The sequence below is a fragment of the Leptonychotes weddellii genome, chromosome 10 (genome assembly GCF_054177405.1).
Source record: "Leptonychotes weddellii isolate Sample4059 chromosome 10, ASM5417740v2, whole genome shotgun sequence".
Lineage (NCBI taxonomy): Eukaryota > Metazoa > Chordata > Mammalia > Carnivora > Phocidae > Leptonychotes > Leptonychotes weddellii.
In genome coordinates this window covers 65988693-66010508 of record NC_138378.1, presented here as the reverse complement: position 1 = coordinate 66010508, position 21816 = coordinate 65988693, and the positions used below count along the sequence as shown (strand labels likewise).

Below are 21816 nucleotides of genomic sequence, written 5' to 3'. Positions count from 1 at the left end.
ACAGGAATAATTCTTCCCATGTGCACCTTTACCAAATCTGTAATATTAGTGACAGAGCACAAATTCACTTGCTGACCTCCAAGTTTAACCTATACAAACTCGTGATTTCCTGCCCCAAATCAACATCAAGTTTTGCTTACTTAACACCCCGTTGTGCCCTTCTCACTTGTCACAATCTCTGTCTCCTCCCCCTTGTAGACGAAATATTCATTGGCATATAGGAATTCACTACTTTTGATAAAAACCTTGTCAATGTTCTTACTCTTCAAACTGACTATGCAAAGGTCATTACATGGGCCTTTTTACTCTTTAATCATTCTTCTGAAATAAAATTAAGAAAAAGAAAAAAAGAAACCGACCTACTCCCTTGTGGGCATCCAAGCTGGTAAACTCTATTGTCCCATTATGGCCTTTTCTAGGATTTTCCTGATACTGTTTGTGGTTCCCATTGGGACAATATCTGTAGCAAAGTCCATAATCTGCAAGATAAACCTGGAAGACATGAACAGAGAAATGAGTAATGCTTTTGTCCTCTGAAAATATAACCTTTATAATTAATTCTTAAGAAACTGAGAGGTTAAGAACAGCCTCAGATCTACATTTTATTAAACCAAATGGCACCTCAGGATAAAATATATACAACTGGGGGCCATTACAACTAACTTTCCAGCTTAAATCCTGACTTCATCCTGGGCATATCTTGTTTCTGAGTTGACTTAGATTTTAGTCCTTTTTATTTTACTCCTAAATTCCCTTCCCTCCAGGTAGGCATCTAGACATCATAAACTACAATAGGGTTTTGTTTTTTTTTAATCTGTATTCATAAGCTTATGAGGTCTGCCTTTTCTTGTAACCCCTCCCTTAAACATAAACGTGTTTCAAGCAGGAAGGGGAGAGGAGAGCAAACAATCTAAAAATATAAACCTAATGTTATAGGAAACTCCATTAACAGGAAGTATAAAAATAGTGAACAGACTATAAGAGGTAATGACTCTTAAAAAAAAAAACAAAACCCACCATGTTGCCTGTATTTAAGAATGGAACATCAATGCCGTACTTTTGGCCTTTCAGACCGATCCATATCATCACTGTTATCTTTGTAAGTCAGTCAGAATTGCAAGCACGGTCTCCAAACAGAATATAGATTGTTAGAAGTCAGATGGCAATTCAAGTGAATTTTTCTCAGATTACTTTTGGAGAGAGAAAGAAGGGGGAAGAAGTAGTTTTACAGATACAGCATGCCCTGAATAGGGAACTGATATGACTAGACATTCATCCTCATGTGTAGCCAGAATAGAGTAGTTCCCAACTACGTTACCATGCTCCTTCCAAAAAGAAAGCAGTTTAAATTTCTTAAATGTGTTGTTTCACATATATTTCCTTAAAATTGGGGGAGTGAGGCAACATTTCATGATACAGCTTCACGACAATAGAGTATTGCCTACAACTTGCGCTTTAAAATATAACAGAAAATTTATTATGATATTAATATTACAAGAAAATTTAGTATTAAATTCTAGTCTCTTTAAGTTTTTGGTTTTAGGATAGCCTAAGAAGGAGATAATTTGACCTTCAAAATATAAACAGCACAGAGTTTTCTTCATTTGATGGAGAATATAGCTTGCTAGAGTGTCTGGAAACATGATATTTCAGTTTTCTCTCTCTCGCCCACAGACACCATTTCTCAACATGGCCTCAGAAGTAACCGATCCCTCTGCCCTAAATAACTAGACTCCAGGATCAGATGTGTAACTGGTTGCTTGCTTTCACTATTTAGGATACACTTTATTTAGTTTAAGAACTAAATAGACTTCACTTTGCAAAGTAGATATCCTGAAAATGTACATACTGTTAATTCAGCAAAAGGAAACATTTTAAATATGCTAGAGTAATTCATTACTTAAAAAAAAAATGACCTATAGGCAAACCATAAGAGACTCTTAACTCTAGGGAACAAACTGAGGGTTGCTGGAGTGGAGGTAGCTGAGGGGATCGGGTAACTGGGTGATGGGCGTTAAGGAGGGCACTTAATGTAATGAGCACTGGGTCTTATAAGCAACTGATGAATCACTAAATTCTACCCCCAAAACTAATAATACTCTATATGTTAACTAAACTGAATTTAAATTAAAAAATTTAAAAAAAGACCTATCAAGAAGTTTTTCATGTAGTCATTAGTTAAAAAAAAAAAATCAGACCTAAAATTTATGGAGTGCCTAATATGCACCGGGCAGCATGCTAAGAGGTTTATATTCAGTGACCCTCACAGAAATCCTGTAGGTAGGTACCATTATCTCCATTTTACTCAAGCACAAACTGAAGCCTAGTGAGATTATGTGATTTGTGTAGTAAAATGGAACCAGAGTCTGAAACTGGAGTCTTCACTCTCAATCACTGTCAAAGGGAAATTGCACTGGACAAGTTACACAGACAAGGAAGACTTTATTCAAAGCTACTGAATAAGGGAGAGAGACTGTTGCAATTGGGTAAGAAGTTTGAACTCAACTCCGCTGAAATAAAACATGGGCAAGTTTTAAGTGCAGGGGGTGAGCTAGTGAAATAACTGGAGGAGGTTAAGGGAAGGTTGGTCAGTGTGACTAGGTCGTCCATGTTGTTAATTGGTGTGTAGACTCCAACCCTCCCTCAGAGTCAGGGGGATAAGGGCACAATCTTTCTTAATGACTACATTTTAAAGGGATGGCTCCCAGGTCCTTGAAAAAGACACTCCTGGGTTGCAAAACTGGCAAGAGGCTGGGAAAAGATTTACATCTCAAAGGCACAGAGAAAGAACTTACAATTTCAAGTTTTCTAAGGTAAATGCTCTAAAAAAAGGATAGGGGCCTATAATCCAGAAGAAAATGGTCTAAAGTTCAGTCAAGCTGAAGAGAAGAAGCTGATAATATAGTAAAGAAAACATATGCTAACCATTTGACTAAGAATACAGTAATTCATTTGAATAGTGCTGCAGTGGACATGTGGGTAAAGATATCTCTTTGAGATAATGATTTTATTTCCTTTAGATGTATACCCAGAAATGGACTGTTGGATCTTATGGTAGTTCTATTTTTAATTTCTTGAGGAACCTCCATATTGTTTTCCAGGGTGGCTGCACCAGTTTGCATTCCCACCAACAGTGCACCAGGGTTCCCTTTTCTCTACATCCTCACCACTTGTTATCTCATCTTTTTTGATAATAGCTTAACTGGTGTGAGTTGATACCATATTGTGGTTTTGATTTGCATTTCTCTGATGATTCAGAGATCTTTTGTGGTTCCAAACAATTTTTAGAATTGTTTTCCTATTTCTGTGAAAAAGGCCACTGGAAATTTGATAAGGATTAAATTGAGCCCACTGATTGCTCTGGATAATATGCACATTTTCACAATTTTAATTCTTCCAACTCATCAGCATGGAATTTTTTTCTATTCATCTGTTTCTTCTTCAGTTTTTTTCATCAGTGTTTTATGGTTTTCAGTACATAGGTCTTTCATGTTCTTGGTTAAATTTATTCCTAAATATTTTCTTTTTGATGCTATTATAAATGGGATTATTTTAATTTCTCTTTCCAATAGCTCATTGTTAGTGTATGGAAATGCAACTGATCTTTGTATACTGATTTTATATCCTGCAACTTTACTGAATTCATTTATTACTTCTAGTAGTTTTTTGGTGGAGTCTAGGGTTTTCTCTATATAATATCATGTCATCCACAGAGACAATTTTACTTCTTCCTTTCCAATGTGGATGACTATTTTTCTTGCCTAAATGCTCTGGGTAGGACTTCCAGTACTATATTTGTTCGGCACTATACTTGCTCTGTGGCCTAACATGTGATCTATTCTAGAGAATGTTCCATGTGTGCTTGAGAAGAATGTGTATTCTGCTGCAGTTGGACGGAATGACTTGTATATGTCTGTTAGTCCCACCTAGTCTAACATGTAGTTTAAGCCCAGTGTTTCCTCATTGATTTTCATCTGGATGATCTATCCATTGTTGAAAATGGGGTATTGGAGCCTCATATTATTGTATTGTTGTCTGTACGTGGAGACTTTATTATTATTATTTTTTAAAGATTTTACTTATTTATTTGACAGAGACACAGCGAGAAAGGGAACACAAGCAGGGGCAGAGGGAGAGGGAGAAGCAGGCTTCCTGCCAAGCAGGGAGCCCGATGCGGGGCTCGATCCCAGGACCCTGGGATCATGACCTGAGCCGAAGGCAGACGCTTAATGACTGAGCCACCCAGGCGCCCCTGTAGGTGGAGACTTTAATCTGTTAATATATGCTTTATATATTTGGTGCTCCAATACTGGGTGCATAATCATTGATCTTAATAGAGAGTTGTGGGCAGGATTCAAATAATCATGGAATGCTGTCAAACAAAGTGGTAGAACAAACAAATATCTATCCCCACCACCCAATATATAATCCCCGTTTTTTTTAGTTTGTTTTTTATCTACTAGTGCAGCATATGGTTTAAAATATTTATATTCTATGAGAATTGGCTAAATTCTCTAAAATCCTTGTAAGTTTTACCACTAGCATCTATCAATATTATAGATCTTGATGCACTAATGAAGAAATTTAGGAGTGACTGCATTTGGTAAGTAGAGATTTTGGTATAAGCACAGTCAATAATTTGTCCCAAGTAATCAAAATGTCGATAAATTAATTTGATACAAATTAGGTCAAAGTGAGAGTTTCTATGAAGATATGGTAGTAGAAAAACACAGTCTAGAATTCTGGAAGAACAATTCAAAGAAAGAAAAAAAAAGACTGGGAAATATTGTCAAACAAGATAAGAAAGGAAGGAAAGGAAGAAAATTTGTTGAGGTTCTACTTAATGTGATAATCACTGGGCAAAGTACCTTTCACAAATTATGTCATTAAATCCAGGCAACCTCCCAGACAGGTAGCATTGGTCTCATTTTACATATGAGGAAGCCAAGCACCCCAGTAATCAAGTAGCTTGTCCAAGTCAGCGCTAGTAAAGGATGGAAACAGGATTCAATCCCATGCCAATATAACATCAAAGTCCATTCTCTCTTTTTTTAAATATAGTATAGAATTTGGGGTTCTGTCCATTTCTGAAATTTTGTTGAAGTCAAAAATAAGTTTAAGCAGAACTTAATACACACTAAGGTTTGCAGTCTAGGTCCTATTTCTGTGTGCCCTTGAGCTAAGAATGATTTTTACATTTTTATAGGATTATAAAAAAAAAAGAAAGAAGAAAAAAGAATATGCAGCAGAGACCCATATGTGGCCCACAGAGCTCATAAAAGCCTAAAATATTTACTGTCTGGCTCTTTGCAGAAAAAGTTTGCCAACCCCTAATCTAAAATAAAAGTTGCTTTCTAGTTAACTTTTTAAATATTCTCTCTCTTTTTTCTGTGAAATAAAAAATAACTAGTTAATATTTTTCATTTTAAGTATAAATATATATAATATCCCTAGTTTTAGACAAGCCTGTAGTGGGACAGTCCAAAGTACCAAGGTCAAGTAGGAAGTGATCATTTGCATTGTAATCATACTAGGCATAGAAAAATGTAAATATCTAGCTTCCTAATGCATTTTAATTTTTTTAAGGATTTTATTTATTTGAGAGGGGGGGGCATGAGCAGGGGTGAGGGGCAGAGGGAGAGAGAGAAGCAGACTCCCCACTGAGCGGGGAGCCCAGGGGCTCGATCCCAGGATTCTGAGATCATGCCCTGAGCTGAAGGCAGATGCTTAACCGACTGAGCCACCCAGGTGCCCCTCCCTAATGCATTTTAAATGATTTTCTTTTCATGTGACTTTTCTGAATTTAGTAATCATTTTCTTTCTCCATGAGTAAAAGAAGAGCCCTGCCTGCCTCCCCTAGATCTTTCTATTCCACTGCACTACCTCTCACATTTCCACATGGAACTCCTTTTCTTCTCACCTTTCTTAGATATTATGTTTTATTATAACTTCATGAGGTGTGTAGGGAAGATGTGTTATTACCCACATTTAACAGATAAAAAATAATGTGCTACACCCAAATAATGCAAGTCACCCAATGCTAAGTCCAGCTTCTACAAAGAGTTTTCTTGTTTTAGTGAGTTGCTCAGGCTCCCAACTTCCCCACTCCAAAACAACCCACCTAATCTGAACTAAGGTTTACATGGACATTTGACTTTATTATTTTACCACGGAAAGGGTAGTGTGGCAGCCACTGAGGGTCCAATCCCATCCAGAAAGAACCAAGCTTTCACCTATGAGGACGGCAGTAAGGGGACGACCTCGAGCGACAAGGGCCATCAGGAACTACTATGGCATGTGAGCCAAGGCCATGCTCTTCCTAGGCAGCACCTGTCAAACAATGATCATGGTGGGGGTATTGCGTGGCCATTGCTCCCCACGGGGCTCTTCCAATGGGTACTCTCTGCTCTGATGCTCCCTGTCAGAGCTGTATCACAGTCTAAGCTCTCCCGGCCCAATCCTGCCTGTCCCCTTGCCAGTCACGGGTCATACCAACATCCCACTCTCAAAGCTTTCCTTGTCCAATCTTGCTTTTTCTCTTTTTCTCTTCATAGATAATATACTTGCTTCCCCCATTAAGGCCCTGCACTCCTAATTCTATCTCAGCATTGGCCCTCCAAGAACTGGATTTGGCACAGGTGGTCAGTAAATCATAGCCTTCGTTAGAAGCACTAAATAAATAAAGATGAAAACAAATTAGACTTTGATGCCCATGAAGAACGCAACTTTCCTACACTGAAAAGGACTCTCTCAAACATTCTTCCCCTTTTAGTAACCACATCTGCACCCATATATGCCATATTCTCAAGTTCTGCACTTAGTTAAACCTTTACTTCCCATTGCCTTTGCTTCCTAATGTGGGAAGGCTCTTACACTGCTTTATTTTTCCAAATGGATGGGTAGAACTAATGATTACAGAACACCCTGTGATAAGTCCTCTTTGCAGTGAATTGCATGGGAAGGGCCTTCATCTTCAACCCAGCATCCCTCTAAGGATGCCCAAAGTGCTCTTCTCTACCTCCTACCACAGCCCTGGATTCACACTTCACAATTCCTGGGTTCACCACTCTCCCCTGAATCCTATTCTGGAATGTACATTCCTTTAACCACAAAGCAACTTACTGGGTTTTCATTTTTGTCCATGGATTTACTATTTAAAAATGTAATAGCATTATTTAGCTTTTCTTTTCTTTTTTTGGGGGGGGGAGGGACAAAGGGAGAGAGAGAGAGAGAGAATCTTAAGCAGCTCCGTGCCCAGCACAGAGTCCAATGCTGGGCTTGATCTCACAACCTTGAGATCAAGACCTGAGCCGAAATCAAGAGTTGAATGCTTAACCAACTGAGCCACCCAGGCACCCCTAGCTTTTCTTTAAGCCCTGGCTCCACATTTATAGGCTGTTAGCTCTGAGGGGCCAAGTGGCCAGGATAATTTTGTACACATTTTCGTATCTGTCACAGTACCTACTCTTTTTTTTTTTTTTTTTAAAGATTTTATTTATTTATTTGAGAGAGAGAATGAGAGACAGAGAGCATGAGAGAGAGGAGGGTCAGAGGGAGAAGCAAACTCCCTGCTGAGCAGGGAGCCCGATGCGGGACTCGATCCCGGGACTCCAGGATCATGACCTGAGCTGAAGGCAGTCGCTTAACCAACTGAGCCACCCAGGCGCCCTCACAGTACCTACTCTTAAGGGCTTCTACACAGGCTTAAATAAATTTTTATTGATTTGACTTGATGGTAATAATTGGAAAAATTGAACTAAATTCTTTTCAATAGCTGCCTGAGTGCCAAGCATGATAAACTACTGAGAATCGTATATTTAACAAAAAACAAAGAAAAAGAAAAATGAATGCATATTTATTGAATGCTCACCATGTGAAAGCATTAAGTGCTTTACAGAAGTCAAATCATTTAACCCTCATGACCCTAAAAGGAGGTTATTTTAAGATATCTTGAGGATGAGAAAACAGGATGAGTCGAGTTAGGTACCCTGCGCAAAACAAACTTAGAGCAAGGGGCAAAGTTGAAAGTGAACCTAAATCAGTCTGATCAGAGGCTGAGTTTTTTCCCTGTCTCACTTAGAGAAAGGAGAGATGATATAAGCACATCTACAGGTCCTAAGGTAACTTTTACTTTGAGAAAAATACAGCAGATTTAAATTTGGTAATATTTTAGAGCAAGGGGAGTTTATTTCTAATTGAGGGGCTCAGAGAAAGAAACATTTGAGTTGGGCCTTGACAAATACCTAAGATTTCCACAAACAAGGATAGGGAAAAAGAAGTAACCCAAGAAGGAAAACCAGAGCACAGGTCGGTGTAGGCTGGTAGTGCAGAGGTTATTGGAAATACAACACAAGCCAGAAAAACTGGTCAGCAGAAAGCTTCTAAAACCATGTTAAGAAGCTGGAACACAATTTTTGCATGTAAATGCAAGTCACCAAAGGTTTTTGGCAAAGAGTATTATCAGTACCAGCAGCACCATAACGAGGAAACAGAAGCAGAGAATCCATTTAGGAGAATGTAACAATAGTCCAGGCAAAGGCCAATGGGAGGGCGGACTAGTGCGCTGGTGAACAAAAGAAGGGAGACAAAGAAGAACCATGGTTCTTGGATAAGAGGACCAATGACAACTCTAAAAATGGTGTGGCTGGCCACTATGTGAGGAGTCAGTGAAGAAAGGAAACAGGTGGAAGAGGTGGTTGGGAAAGAAAATGATTTATTCATTTTTGTACCAAAAGCAAACTGGCTGACTGGTGGCTAACACCCTAACCCAACCAGTTCCTGGTTCTTTCAGTTTATGCAAGATTGAGTGGCTTGCTCATAGTTGATGGAAAAAGTAAAGGACCTGTTTCCCAGCAAGAGTCAAATCTGCTGCCTTCCTGCTCCCCAAGCAACCAGGAATCCTAAGCACCAAGCAGCCAAATTGGCTCAAACGGAAGCATTTCTCAACACTTGATGCGATGGACAGGAAAAATGTCAGCTGGAAAAGGGTGCAAGAGGTTATGGAGCTGAGAGAGAAAGAAGCAAGACACGACGTGAACAAATGTCACTGCCCAGTGGGATGTGACCACCCATTAAATCACATTATTACTTTACCTCCACTTTGCAGACTGATTATACATTAGAGAAGTATATTCAGCCCCCAAAATGGGATTCACTTTTTAAGAATTTAGCCTTTTGTCATACACTCTCATATCTTATCATAATTTACAGTATTTTATACAATTAACTCCTTTTAATTAACACACCTTGTTGTATCGAGAAATGTGTCTGTTAAGCTCTCATTATCAGAGACTGATGGAAATTATACTCTGGAAGGAGACAGCCACTATTCATGACTTTTTTAAATGGAAATTTAGAAAACACTTTGAAAACTCTAGCAAGAACATACAGACTTACGCAGCAACTTTGAAGGCTCTTTAAAAAAAGCCAGCATTTATCTTATTTGAATAAGGTATAATATTTCCCTATTCTATCTACAAGATACTATAATGTAAAAATCTTCGCAAGAAACTAAATGCTCCCTGACTAATGAAAATCACTATATGCCAAAAGAGGAATAAAGTATGCAATGTGTAAGCAGCATGTTTGTGTTCACAAACATCCCTCGTGTCTGTTAAAAACTTAACATGTAACCTCACAGATGCTACTACATGTTGATATAAATCTGTGCTTCTTACTCTTTTATTGTATAGCACCTCTTTTGTTTTTCAACTTCCCTCCCTTGTTTTGGCCAGTAATGCTGCATTACCGCTATACAGTCTAGACAAAATAATGCAACTTTTAAAAGGTGCCAGCTTACTTTTCAAACATGATGCTTATTAGAATAAGCATGAAGATGTATTTTTCAAAACTACAGTCTGACCTGATCTGCGCCATAGAAAGTCTGCAGTTTCTGTTTTCTGATGGATGCAACATGCGGTTATTCTTAAAAAAACAAACACAAAAAAAAATCTGTTTTATGTGTTGGAGGTTTTTTTCCCCTCTTGGATCTCAAAACTACCTACTCTATTTCAAATCTGAAATTTTATCCTGTTTTCTTTATACATAATATTCACTGAGAGTGAGAGACTTAAAGACACATCTGTGGGGTTAACTTATGAAGAGATGGCAGATGAGCGGGGCCTCTTCTCATGATCTCTTCAGGCATCTAAGGCTCTGTTGGGCTCAGGTCTATGGCTCCTTTAAATGGTGCTGCAGATTCAAGCATCATCGCAAAATACCCAGGTATTTAGCAGTATTCTAAATGATCCTCACATGTTGAACCCGTGACCTGTTTTTCTATTCCAACCTGGTTCTTTTAGCAATATGTGAAAGCCTATTTGATCAAATAGGGCTGTGACTTAATATGCTTTCCAGACTTTGGGGGGAACTTCCCTCAGTAGATCATATGCTAGAAATTGCTTCTGTCCCAGAAACGCCTTTTGCCCACAAAAGAAAACCATTCCAATTACAGTCGCTTTCCAATTTGTCCTTCTGACACAAGTTCTCAAGAATTATATGAAAGAACCTACAATACCCTTTCTTTCTAATTTCCAACGTGATATCAAAGCATATAATTTGTGTCTGTCCTTTAACAAAACAAATAGGCAATGGGAGAGGATAATCTGAATTGCATCCAATTTATGGTCTTCCTTTTTGTCTAAATCAAATCTGAACTTAAGACTTTTCAGCATGTCAGTGAGCATTCTCAGAGCTTGGTGTATCTGTAAATAGTAGACACTCACAGAATGTTAGCTGATATGATTTGACTGCCATTGCTATAATCTTATAAACACGTTTGCCACATGGAAGTTATATCTACATAAAGCACAGCTAACCAACATTCGAACTAGCTGTCCTGTTCCACATTAACTACATTAACTACAAATCCCACCGGCATTTGAGGTTGCCAGCACCAATGCCATTCACGCACGCACAGTTTGTTTAACAGCCCTAAACAGGGGTACATCTTAGCCCATTCAATTCATGCAGCTTACGGAGTTGATTCAGAATCCAAAAATGTCAACTTCCGGTACTAACTAAAAAACAAAGAATATGTATACATACATATGTGTATATTTGTGTGTGTGTGTGTGTGTGAATCAGGATGCTCAAATATTCTTTGGTCATGTATGCATTTGGCCTTCAGAAATAGAAATAATATGACCAGTGGGACTCAGGAGGCACTCAATAAGCATGTATTGATTATAGAAAAACACTAATTTTTCAACAGCATTAACTCTCTTGGGAACCATATTCCTGGGGATAGGTAATTTGCTAAATGGGCCATCCTACATTTACAGTGCACCTACACTCCTAAAATGTGAAATCTTTTCCCTTATGTAGAAAAGGGACCCTGGATGTTCTGGTTCCTACAACTGGGTGGACATCTATCAATAAACTACACATCTGGGGAGAATTATACTTATCAAATCCAATTCATTACCATCTTCTTAATATCTAACCAGAACATCATTATGTCTTTTTTCATAAATCTAAAGAATTCTTGGAAAGCAAAATAAGATATGGTACTCTTTTGTTATAAGTATAAAAATAATGAAATTATCTTCTAGCTATTACTTACTGAGTGCTTACTATGTGCCTCTTATTTAAGCCTTTTACATGTTTAAATCACTTGATTCTTCCCCCTCTGTGTGGGAGGTACCATTATCCTTATTTTCAAATGTGGAAACAGAAGCAGGTGAAAAAAATACGGCAAAGGAAATAGCTAATAAGAGGCAGAGCCAGAACTCAAAGCCAGGGAGGGAGTCTCATTCTGGAGCTCACACCCTTAACTATTTTTACACTGAATCTATATTGAAAGTTATACAAATAGTTGCCATCTTCTTCTATTAAACTTTTTGCCTAGGATTAGGAGAAGGTAAACCACCCTTTTTTTATTTTTTGTTTTTTTAAAAGATTTTATTTGAGAGAGAGAGAGAAGGACAGGGAGAGGGAGAAGCAGACTCCCTGCTGAGCAGAGAGCCTGACTTGCGGCTGGATCCCAGGACTCCGAGATCACGACCTGAGCTGAAGGCAGATGCTTAACCGAATGAGCCACCCAGGTGCTCCACACCACCCTTTTCTTTTCTTTTTTTTAATATCTTCTGATTCTGAACAAGGACATTTAGCTCCAGAATAAACAAGCAGTCTATTATCATGAAAATTCCACCACACCTGGGCAAGAATTAACTGCCTGGAGATCCCATGTGTAAGAACAAATCCTGTTAAAAACCTAGCTGATCTGGGCCAGCCCAGAGTGGCCCTAGGCAAAATAAAAGAGGGTACTTCTCTCTCCCCTCTATTCTCACTTTTCCCCCTTACCATTTTTCCCCCCCTATTCTGGTGCTCACATACGGCCAAAATACACTGTTATTTGTGCTCAAGTGTTAGCAACTTATAAGAAACAGAACACTCCTGAGGTTTTTATTAAAATTGTTTGGAAAATGTATTATCTCAACTTTCGCGCAAAGATTCATCTAGGTCCCTGTATTGGTTTTGCAGGGTTGCCGCTCTAACAAGGTACCACAGATTGGGCAGCTTAAACAATCACAGAAATGCATCATCTCCCAGTCCTCGGGGCTACCTGTCTGCCCTCAGGTTGTTCGCAGGGTTGGTCCCTGCGGAGGGCTGGGAGGGATGATCTGTTCCATGCCTCTCTCCTAGCTTCGGGTGATCTCAGGTGCTCCAAGTTTATAGAAGGCGTTCTTCCTGTCTCTTGTCTTTCCTCTATTCATGTCTGGTCTGTCTCTATGTCCAAGTTTTCCCATTCATAATCTCAACTGTACTGGATTAGGGCCTTCCCAATTGACTTCATCTTAACTCAAAAAAACCCTATTTCCAAATAAGGTCACATTCACAGATTCTGGGGGTTGGGACTTCAACATCCTTTGAGGGGACACAATTTAACCCATAGCAGCCCCTATTTCTCAATTTCTCTCCAGGAATATGCTGGCAGAGCTCTACCCATTAAAAAACAAAAACAAAAACAAAACACTGCTAATGGCTGTATAAAGTCTCAATGATCTCTTGACACTGGATAGATGTCTCACAATAGGAATTTAAGAAATGTACAAATGCCTTAGTCGCTGTATGTGGCTCTACTACATCCAGCTCTACTTGGTTGGCTTTAACTGTTCCTACTGAACACTGACTGACTGACTCATCAATTCATTTATGCATTAACCTAGTCAATTACTCACTGTTCACTTGCCATTTATTTACTGAGTGCCTTATTATATGCCATGCTCTGTGCCAGCTGCTGGGCACACATCAGCGAATACAACACAATCCCTGTTTTCTTGTATTCAAGACTAGAGACTGGCTCTCCTGAGGGACATTCAACTCAGGGAAATCATGCTCACCTGGTTCTGCACCAGGAGTTTCCTAAGTCAGATTTGTACCTTACAGCCAGTTCTATGCAGGAAGTCAGGGGCTATGAGAGCTAAAAGGGGTCAAAGAGATCATATGATCTAGGTGACTCAATTAGAGAAAGGGAAGTTATAACAGAGAAGTTTCCCGCAATAAATAATTTTTAGAAAAGGAAAAAAGAGCTTAAGAGCATGGACTTAGCTTAAGCACATTAGCCACTGGGTGGCTCAGTCGGTTAAGCATCTGCCTTCGGCTCAGGTCATGATCTCAGGGTCCTGGGATCGAGACCCATGTCATGGGGCTCCTTGCTCAGCCAGGGAGTCTGCTTCTCCCTCTCCTGTTGCCCCTCGCCCCCCACCCCCCTGTGCTCGTGAGTGCTCTCTTTAAAAAAAATAAAATAAAATCTTTAAAATAAATATATAAACAAAAATCTTAAAAAAAAAGAGCTTAAATACAATTAGAATAAAAATTGTCTGTATTCCCATTTTCTAATGAATGTTAGGATAATGGAGAAAGAAAGTAGATATAAAACTGTACCTGACATTGAGGAGTGATGTTGATTTTGTTAAGTAACAGCATGGTGATAATATGGTGAACTGTCCTTGTTTTGTGGAAATGCATACATTAAGTATTTAGAGATAAACTGTCATGATATCTAATTGTTTTAAAACCTTTCAGGCAAAAAATAGTTAAAATTTCAAAATGTTAATTTTGAAATCAAAGTAATGGGTATCGGGAGTTCTCTATTATTCAGTATGTTTCAAATTTTTCAAAATACAAGGTTGAAAAAAAACTGTATCCTCCTAGAGGCACAATTATCTACTTAACAGATTCTCACTCGTCTCAGAGTCCCAGCACTGGGAAGTAAGCTTCACAAAATATTAATTTTAAATATGGAGACCATGGCTTCTAAATCATAATTATTATGCTGTTTTCTTCAATATTTTCCACTCCTCACCACCTTCCAATAAGACTCTAGTAGCCTATATTCATATTACTGTCATTTGCATAGTATTTTGAATAAGAATTTTTTCTTTTTATATGGATCTAATCTGATTTAAAATCAGACATTTTAATATACACATGTTAAGAATAAATTTTGATAATAGGAGCACCATTCACTATCAGATAACAGAGCTAAAATACATTTGATTACTTAAACAATTTTAAAGTAATTTAATAAATTGGAGTGCAGTAAAACATAGCAGTATTAACACATTATAGAATGTTAGAGGGGAATAAAATTTGGAGCTTACTTTATTTTTATTTGACAAATCATACTGAAAGTATCCCCAAATAGTAAGTTTATAAAACTGATCTATGAGTAGAGATACATAGAAGGTATTAAATCTTAAAAACATACTCATATGACAAATTATATTGAGACAAAAAATTTAGTGGAAGTATTTTACAAACAATTCTATTAATATAAAGCTCATAAAATTTTAAAAGTTCAAATAACTAAAATCATAGGAATAAATTTCAAAGTCCCTTTGCTCAACTAAAAGTGTACATCAGAACCTCACAAGAAAGACATACATGTTATTGCATAAATACTACCATGTTAATCTACAGTATAATCCTATCCATGTGACACCAAAATACTTTAAAGAAGCTTTACCAGCTGTACCATCCAGTAATATTATGGTATCATCAAGCTAAGACATACAATGCTACTCCAAAGATAATGAAATACAGAGGTGTATCACCAGGACTTAATTTTATATATGTTCAACAAATGAAATGCTACCTCTAAAAAATGGTACCATATTATGTGCATATACCATGCAAAATTCTTATAAACACATTCGCACTCCATCTTACAAGTAACTGTAACTGATAAATGGATTATGTTAGAATTCCCTCTAGCAAACAGTGAACAAGCAGCTTTAATGAGGCTTATGACCCTACCCTATGGATGAAAGTGAGCATTTTGCCACCAGATACAGGTCAGGTACTTCAATTCCTGCTCCCCGATCATTAAATTTTTTCTAAATTTAAACTTTTTAACTTCCTTCACTATGCAACAATAGCTGGACACTTTGGAAACATTATAAGAAACATTACCTTATGCAATGAGTATTAAGCATTTGGAAACACATTTTTAGAGAATCACAGAATTTTAGAGCTACAGGGGAACTTTTGAAATAACTCAAAGTCTCACATTTTATTGACTGGAGAACTAAAGTCCTCACAGGTTAAAACATTTGCGAAAGGTTGCAATCCTGCTCAGGGTTAGGGCTGAGTCAGGAACCTCAGCTCCTGACTTTCACTCCAGTACAACTCTCTGTAGTCAAGTAAGTGTTTTAAAAAACGATAGGTTTCCTAAGCCATCCTTATCCCTCCATTTGTTGACACACAGAACTGTTTTCTCTCTGTGAGGGCCTTTCTCTCTGACTTAGCAGGCCGCTTTGGGGCAGAAACACATGGAGCGTTGTGGGGTGAGGGACCTGAGCAATCAGGTCAATCTGGGCACTAAGTGAGATGGCACTAAGTGAGATCCAGACTGACCTTAACCTCCTGAGTCAATAAAGTACTTCTTAAAGGGTAATTACAAAAGCAACACTAACCCAGGTACTGTGAGGAATACAAAAGAAGGAAGAGAAGTAAAACCTATCTACAAAAGTCTCAAGGGGGGGAAAAAAAAAGTCTCAAGGAGTCCATTCTAGTTCAGAACATAAGATAACTGAGACTGAGGGCTTTTGCATTTAGAATACATATTAGAAGCTAAAGGAAATTGGAAAAGGAAATCAGTATAAACCAGAATCATCCAGAAAATCTTCATGTAAAAGCAGGAATATAAGCTGGTGTGTGAAAAAATAATGTGCTGCCATGAAAAGATGCTCAATATCACTGGTCATCAGGAAAATGAAAATCAAAACTACAATGAGGGGCACCTGGGTGGCTCAGTCGTTAAGCTCTGCCTTCGGCTCAGGTCATGATCCCAGGGTCCTGGGATCAAGCCCCGCATTGCACTCCCTGCTCCACGGGAAGCCTGCTTCTCTCTCTCCCACTCCCCCTGCTTGTGTTCCCTCTCTTGCTGTGTCTCTCTCTGTCAAATAAATAAATAAAATCTTTAAAAAAAAAAAAACTACAATGAGATATCACCTCACACCTGTCACAATGGCTAAAATCTAAACACAAGAAACAACAAGTGTTGGTGAGGATGTGGAGAAAGGGGAATCCTCTTGCACTGCTGGTGGGAATGCAAGCTGGTGCAGCCACTCTGGAAAACAGTAAGTAGAGTCCTCAAAAAGAGAAAAATAGAGCTACCCTATGATCCAGCAATTGCATTACTAGGTATTTATCCAAAGAATATAAAAACACTAACTCAAAGGTATACACGCATCCCAATGTTTATAGCAGCTATAAGATGTGGTATAGAGGGGTGCCTGGGTGGCTCAGTTGTTAGGCGTCTTGCCTTCAGCTCAGGTCACGGTCCCAGGGTCCTGGGATCGAGCCCCACATCGGGCTCCCTGCTCCACGGGAAGCCTGCTTCTCCCTCTCCCGCTCCCCCTGCTTGTGTTCCCTCTCTCGCTGTGTCTCTCTGTCATATAAATAAATAAAATCTTTAAAAAAAAAAAAAAAAAGATGTGGTATAGATATACAATGGAATATTACTCAGCCATCAAAAAGAATGAAATCTTGCCATTTGCAATGACATGGATGGAGCTAGAGTATATGCTAAGCAAAATTAGTCAGAGAAATACAAATACCATGTGATTTCACTCACATGTGGAATTTAAGAAACAAAACAAATGAGCTAAGAGAAAAAAAAAGAGAGAGGCAAACCAAAAAACAGACTCTTAACTCTAGAAAACAAACTGATGGTTACCAGATGGGAGATGGGTGGGGGAATGGGTGAAATAGGGGATGGGGATTAAGGAGTGCACTCGTTAGGGTGCCTGCATGGCTCAGTCGGTTAAGCGTCCGACTTGATTTCGGCTCAGGTCATGATCTCAGGGTCGTGCCCAACGAGCCAGTTTAAGATTCTCTCTCTTCCTCTCCCTCTTCCCCTCCCCCTATCTCTCTCTCTCTCAAAAAAAAAAAAGTACACTTATTGTGATGAGCACCAGGTGATGTATGGAAATATTGAATCACCATATTGTCCACCTGAAATGAATATTACACTGTATGTTAACTAACTGGAATTTAAATAAAAACTTTAAAAAATGATGTGCTTTTGATCAACAAAGTAGCCTTTTACAGGTGAGGAGAACATCTGCACCTCTGAAACAGAAAGATGAAAAGATGTGCACAAACCCTGATTTTAGTTAAACTGCCTCACCTTTCTTCACTAGTGACACTGGGAGATACAGCCACAAGTGTGTGGCACTCAGTGGCAAAACCACCACTCGATAGGACTTCTGGTAATGCCATTGTAAGTAATGAAATCAGAAAGGCACATTCGTTTTTCAAATACCATAACAGGACCCATAAGCCTAACTTTCCAGTAATCAATTGTGCAATACCATATCATATTTCAAAGTCAGTGAGGTTTCTAAACAGAAGTTAGAAAACTTAAGTAGTCTAAGAGGATGTTACCTACTTATCAGGGAAGCATAAATTTAGAAACATTATTTTATTTAAAGAATATAGCATAATCCTTAGTACACAATAAATGTCCAAAATATAGTTGAGATTGATTTACATTGTCTTTTCTGAAGATGTACCTCCTCTATAAGTGGATGTTTCTTAATATAATTTTAATTTTTAATTTAAAGGATTTTTTTAACCAAACCAATATACTTGATTTCTTTCCTCCTCTTCTACTGAATACAATATTACCACTGAAGCATTTTCTTTAGTCTTCTGTCTAAAACAGATTATTTTTTTAAAGAAATCTTATTAAAATGGAGATATTGTAAAGAAGTACATAAGAAATCACGATTTTTTTTTAAATGAGACTTTTCCAAAGATTTTTTTCTTTCAACAAAAAATGATAAAGATAATGAAAGAAAGAAGGTAAATGGTGTACACTTTGAGAGTCTCCAAAATTCCAAACTTGGAGAGTACCAGATGAATTATCAAGAAATGGTCTATTATAATAGGGAAAAAGAAGGCTAAAATAATCTACAGTCTGTTTCACCTCTCAATGAGGTTACTTGTCTGATTATAGGTAAAAACACTGATCCCAGTCTGATTAGTATTTGGAGAATTAAAATTAAAAAAAAACACAATAAAATGAAATTGGCCCAGAGCATCAAGTGTGCCTCCAATGGGCTATCCAGAACTTTATCTTGACTATCATCCCTGTCAGGACCCTTTCATTCCACCTTAACTAAGATGGCTGTTGTTCCTACCCAATACCTCTTTGAGTCTATTTCCTATTTTTATCTCAGTCCTTACAATTCTACTGCTTTGACAAAGGCTGTATAAATGTCAACCTTTCTTGCCTTTATCTCTTGCCGAATCGTTCAACAATTCTTCCCTCTCTACTCTTTGAATCTCTTTTTCCACTTGTTTTTTCTCTTCATTAAAGAGCTTATTGCTCAAGTTCCTTTCTCCATAATTTTAATTCAAAAAACACATGAGGCTGAATTAATACTTAAAACTATAATCCAAGAAAACTTTCTGGAAATAAAAGGCTCAGTCTACATATCAAAAGGGCCCACCAGATATTCGGGAAAACCAATACAGGATGATCTACTCTAAACATATCCCAATAAAACCATTAGACATCATTAATAAAGAAAAAAAAAAAGGCAGCAAGGCAAAAAGGAAAATAACATACAGTGGTAAGAGAATTAAACTAGCAGCAGAATTCTAAAAAGCAACACGCAAAACAAGGCAACAACAGATCAGAATTTTCAAGAGATTCAAGGACAAAAAGTGTGAACTGAGTATTTTACATCCATCCAAGCTATCCCTCAAGGATCAAGGTTATTGAAAAAGTTTTACACATGCAAGGGAATGTTGTACCCATAGGCACTTCTTGAGCAATCTACTAGATTAGTTTCATCCAATCTAAAGATGAGTAGGTAACTTTGGCAAAAGGACAGAAAGGTGAATATTTAATATATTTAATTATATCTAAGACCAAAACAAGGCTGGTGCTAAATGAAGAATATACGAATGATCTACGTCCTGACAAGTTAAAGTGGTATGACTAAAAACTAAGGCGACAACATTAAGGGAAAGAGGAAAGTAGAATAAGCAATAGTGAATCAGTAGTAGGTAGAAGTAAACAACTACCATAAAAGACTATCAGGTAGCAGTAAATGATTAAATACAGACAAAAGGAGCTAAAAGCATCTTTAGAAAGCATAGATTAGGGCAATCACTACAACAAAAATATAAACTTTCATAGATAGTCCCCTCCCCAAAAAAAGAAACCTTAAAGAATATAAGATCAAAGAAAACACAAATGTAGTGGAGCAAATATAAATAATGAATATTTACCAAGTAGCACAGCAATGATCTTTATGAAACAAAAACTACAGGAGAACTTGATTCTGGCCCTTGAGGCCACACAGGAACACACTAATAACAGAATGTTTTTGTTTTTGTTTTTTTTAAGTAGGCACACCCAGTATGGAGCCTAATGCAGGGCTTAAACTCACAATCCCGAGATCAAGATCTGAGCTGAGATCGAGTCCCATGCTTGACTGACTGAGCCACCCAGGTGCCCCTAGCAGAAGATCTTTAAATATCACTCTTGATACAAATCAAGTGGACAAAAAGTAAGTAAAGATATAGATGACATAAATAATACAGTCAATAAGGTAGATCTTTTGCACAGATAATAAACTTTACACTATGAAAATACAGATTATCTTTTTCTCAAATAGGCATGGAATGCAGACAAAAACTGATCTTCTCAGTCACCAATAAAAGCTTTAGTGCATTCTGAAGAGTAAAATTATCATAAACAATATCCTGACCATCTTGTCACAAGTCTAGAATTTAATAACAAAATTTTTTAAAACGGTCCTTCTTCTTGAAAATTTAAAAATCTTCTATTGAACAACTTTTTGGTGAAGAATAAAAACCTTCTAAAAAAGATATTAAAAAGATATTAAAACATAATATATTAAAATCTATGAATATGATATAAAGCTGTGACCAGAGGAAAAATCAGTCTTAAACACTTAGAGAAAAAAAAAAAAAAATTAAGGAAAATAAATGAAACAGATCAGAAACTGAAGACCAAGAGAAAGAAAAGGGCAGAATTAAAAGAGCACAAGAAATAACATAGTAAAGGCAAAAATCACAAATTAATGAGGTAGATAAGGGACAATATATCTCATTAATAAATCAGAAACCAAGTTGAGTGGAAAAATAAACACATTTACTAAGGCAGAAAAAAAGGAAGCAAGAATAAAAAATAACTAGAAGGAAACGACCATTGAAGTAGAAGAAAATTTAAATAAGTCATAAGAGGCTACAATGCATAATACCATACAAATAAATTTGAAAAACTACACAAAATGGTTAACTATTATAATTGACCTAAGTAGAGATAAAAATCTTCCCATCTCCATGGGAAAAAGTAGAGTTACAAGACACTGCCTCACGGAAAAAAAGCAGAACCAGATGGTTTCATATTCAAAAATCAAATGGTATCAATTTAATAGAAATAGTTCTGGGCACCTGGGTGGTTCAGTCGGTTAAGCATCTACCTTCAGCTCAGGTCATGATCCCGCAGTCCCAGGATGGAGTCCTACATCGGGCTCCCTGCTCAGCGGGGACTCTGCTTCTCCCTCTGCCCTTCACCTCACTCATGCTCTCTCTCTCAAATAAATAAAATTAAAAAAAAAAAAGTTATGGAACATAGGAAATGAATTAAAACTTCCAAATTCTTTTTATGAAATAGAATGTTGATACCTAAATCTGATAAAAATAGTACAGAAATAGAAAATGACAGACCAACCTCACTTATAAATACCGATATGAAATACTATGTAAAGAATTAGTGAATATACTTCAACACATATTAAGTAAATAATATAACAAAGTGGGATTTACTCCTGGAAAGTAAGAGTAGTTCAATATTAAAAGCACAGCAATATATCATACCATATTAACTGATCTGAGAAAAACATATGATTATTTCCATACATCCTAAACAAATCTTTGATGAAATTCAATTCTCATTCCATAAAAAGAAAAAAATCCATTCAAGAACATAGGAGAGTCGCCTGAGGGGCTCAGTCGGTTAAGCATCTGCCTTTGGCTCAGGTCATGATCCTGGGGTCCTGGGATTGAGCCCCACATTGGGCTCACTGCTCAGCGGGGAGTCTGTTTCTCCCTCTCTCTCTGCCCCTCCCCCACTCGTGCACACTCTCTCTCTCTCATATAAATAAAATCTTAAAAAAAAAAAGGGAGCAAGATGGCGGAGGAGTAGGAGACCTGGATTTCGTCTCCTCTCAGGAATTCAGCTGGATAGGGATCAAACCATTCTGAACACCTACAAACACAACAGGAGATCGAAGAAAAGAAGAGCAACAACTCTCTCATCAGAAA

At 37.6% G+C, this 21816-nt stretch overlaps 1 protein-coding gene and 1 long non-coding RNA gene across 6 annotated transcripts in view; both read right to left on the bottom strand.

Annotated features, from left to right (window-relative positions):
- VRK2 (VRK serine/threonine kinase 2) overlaps positions 1–21816 on the bottom strand; it is a 113310-nt gene that overhangs the window by 32409 nt on the left and 59085 nt on the right. For all 5 annotated transcript variants that reach the window (XM_081833572.1, XM_081833571.1, XM_081833574.1 and 2 more), the window contains exon 8: positions 360–492. In XM_081833572.1, the coding sequence (XP_081689698.1) occupies positions 360–492 (133 nt within the window). The remainder of the gene's footprint in view (positions 1–359; positions 493–21816) is intronic.
- Positions 7203–12268, bottom strand: LOC145723904 (uncharacterized). The gene is made up of 2 exons (XR_014149292.1): positions 7679–12268; positions 7203–7461 (listed from the first exon to the last, which is right to left on the bottom strand). It is a non-coding gene; the product is annotated as an uncharacterized LOC145723904 (long non-coding RNA).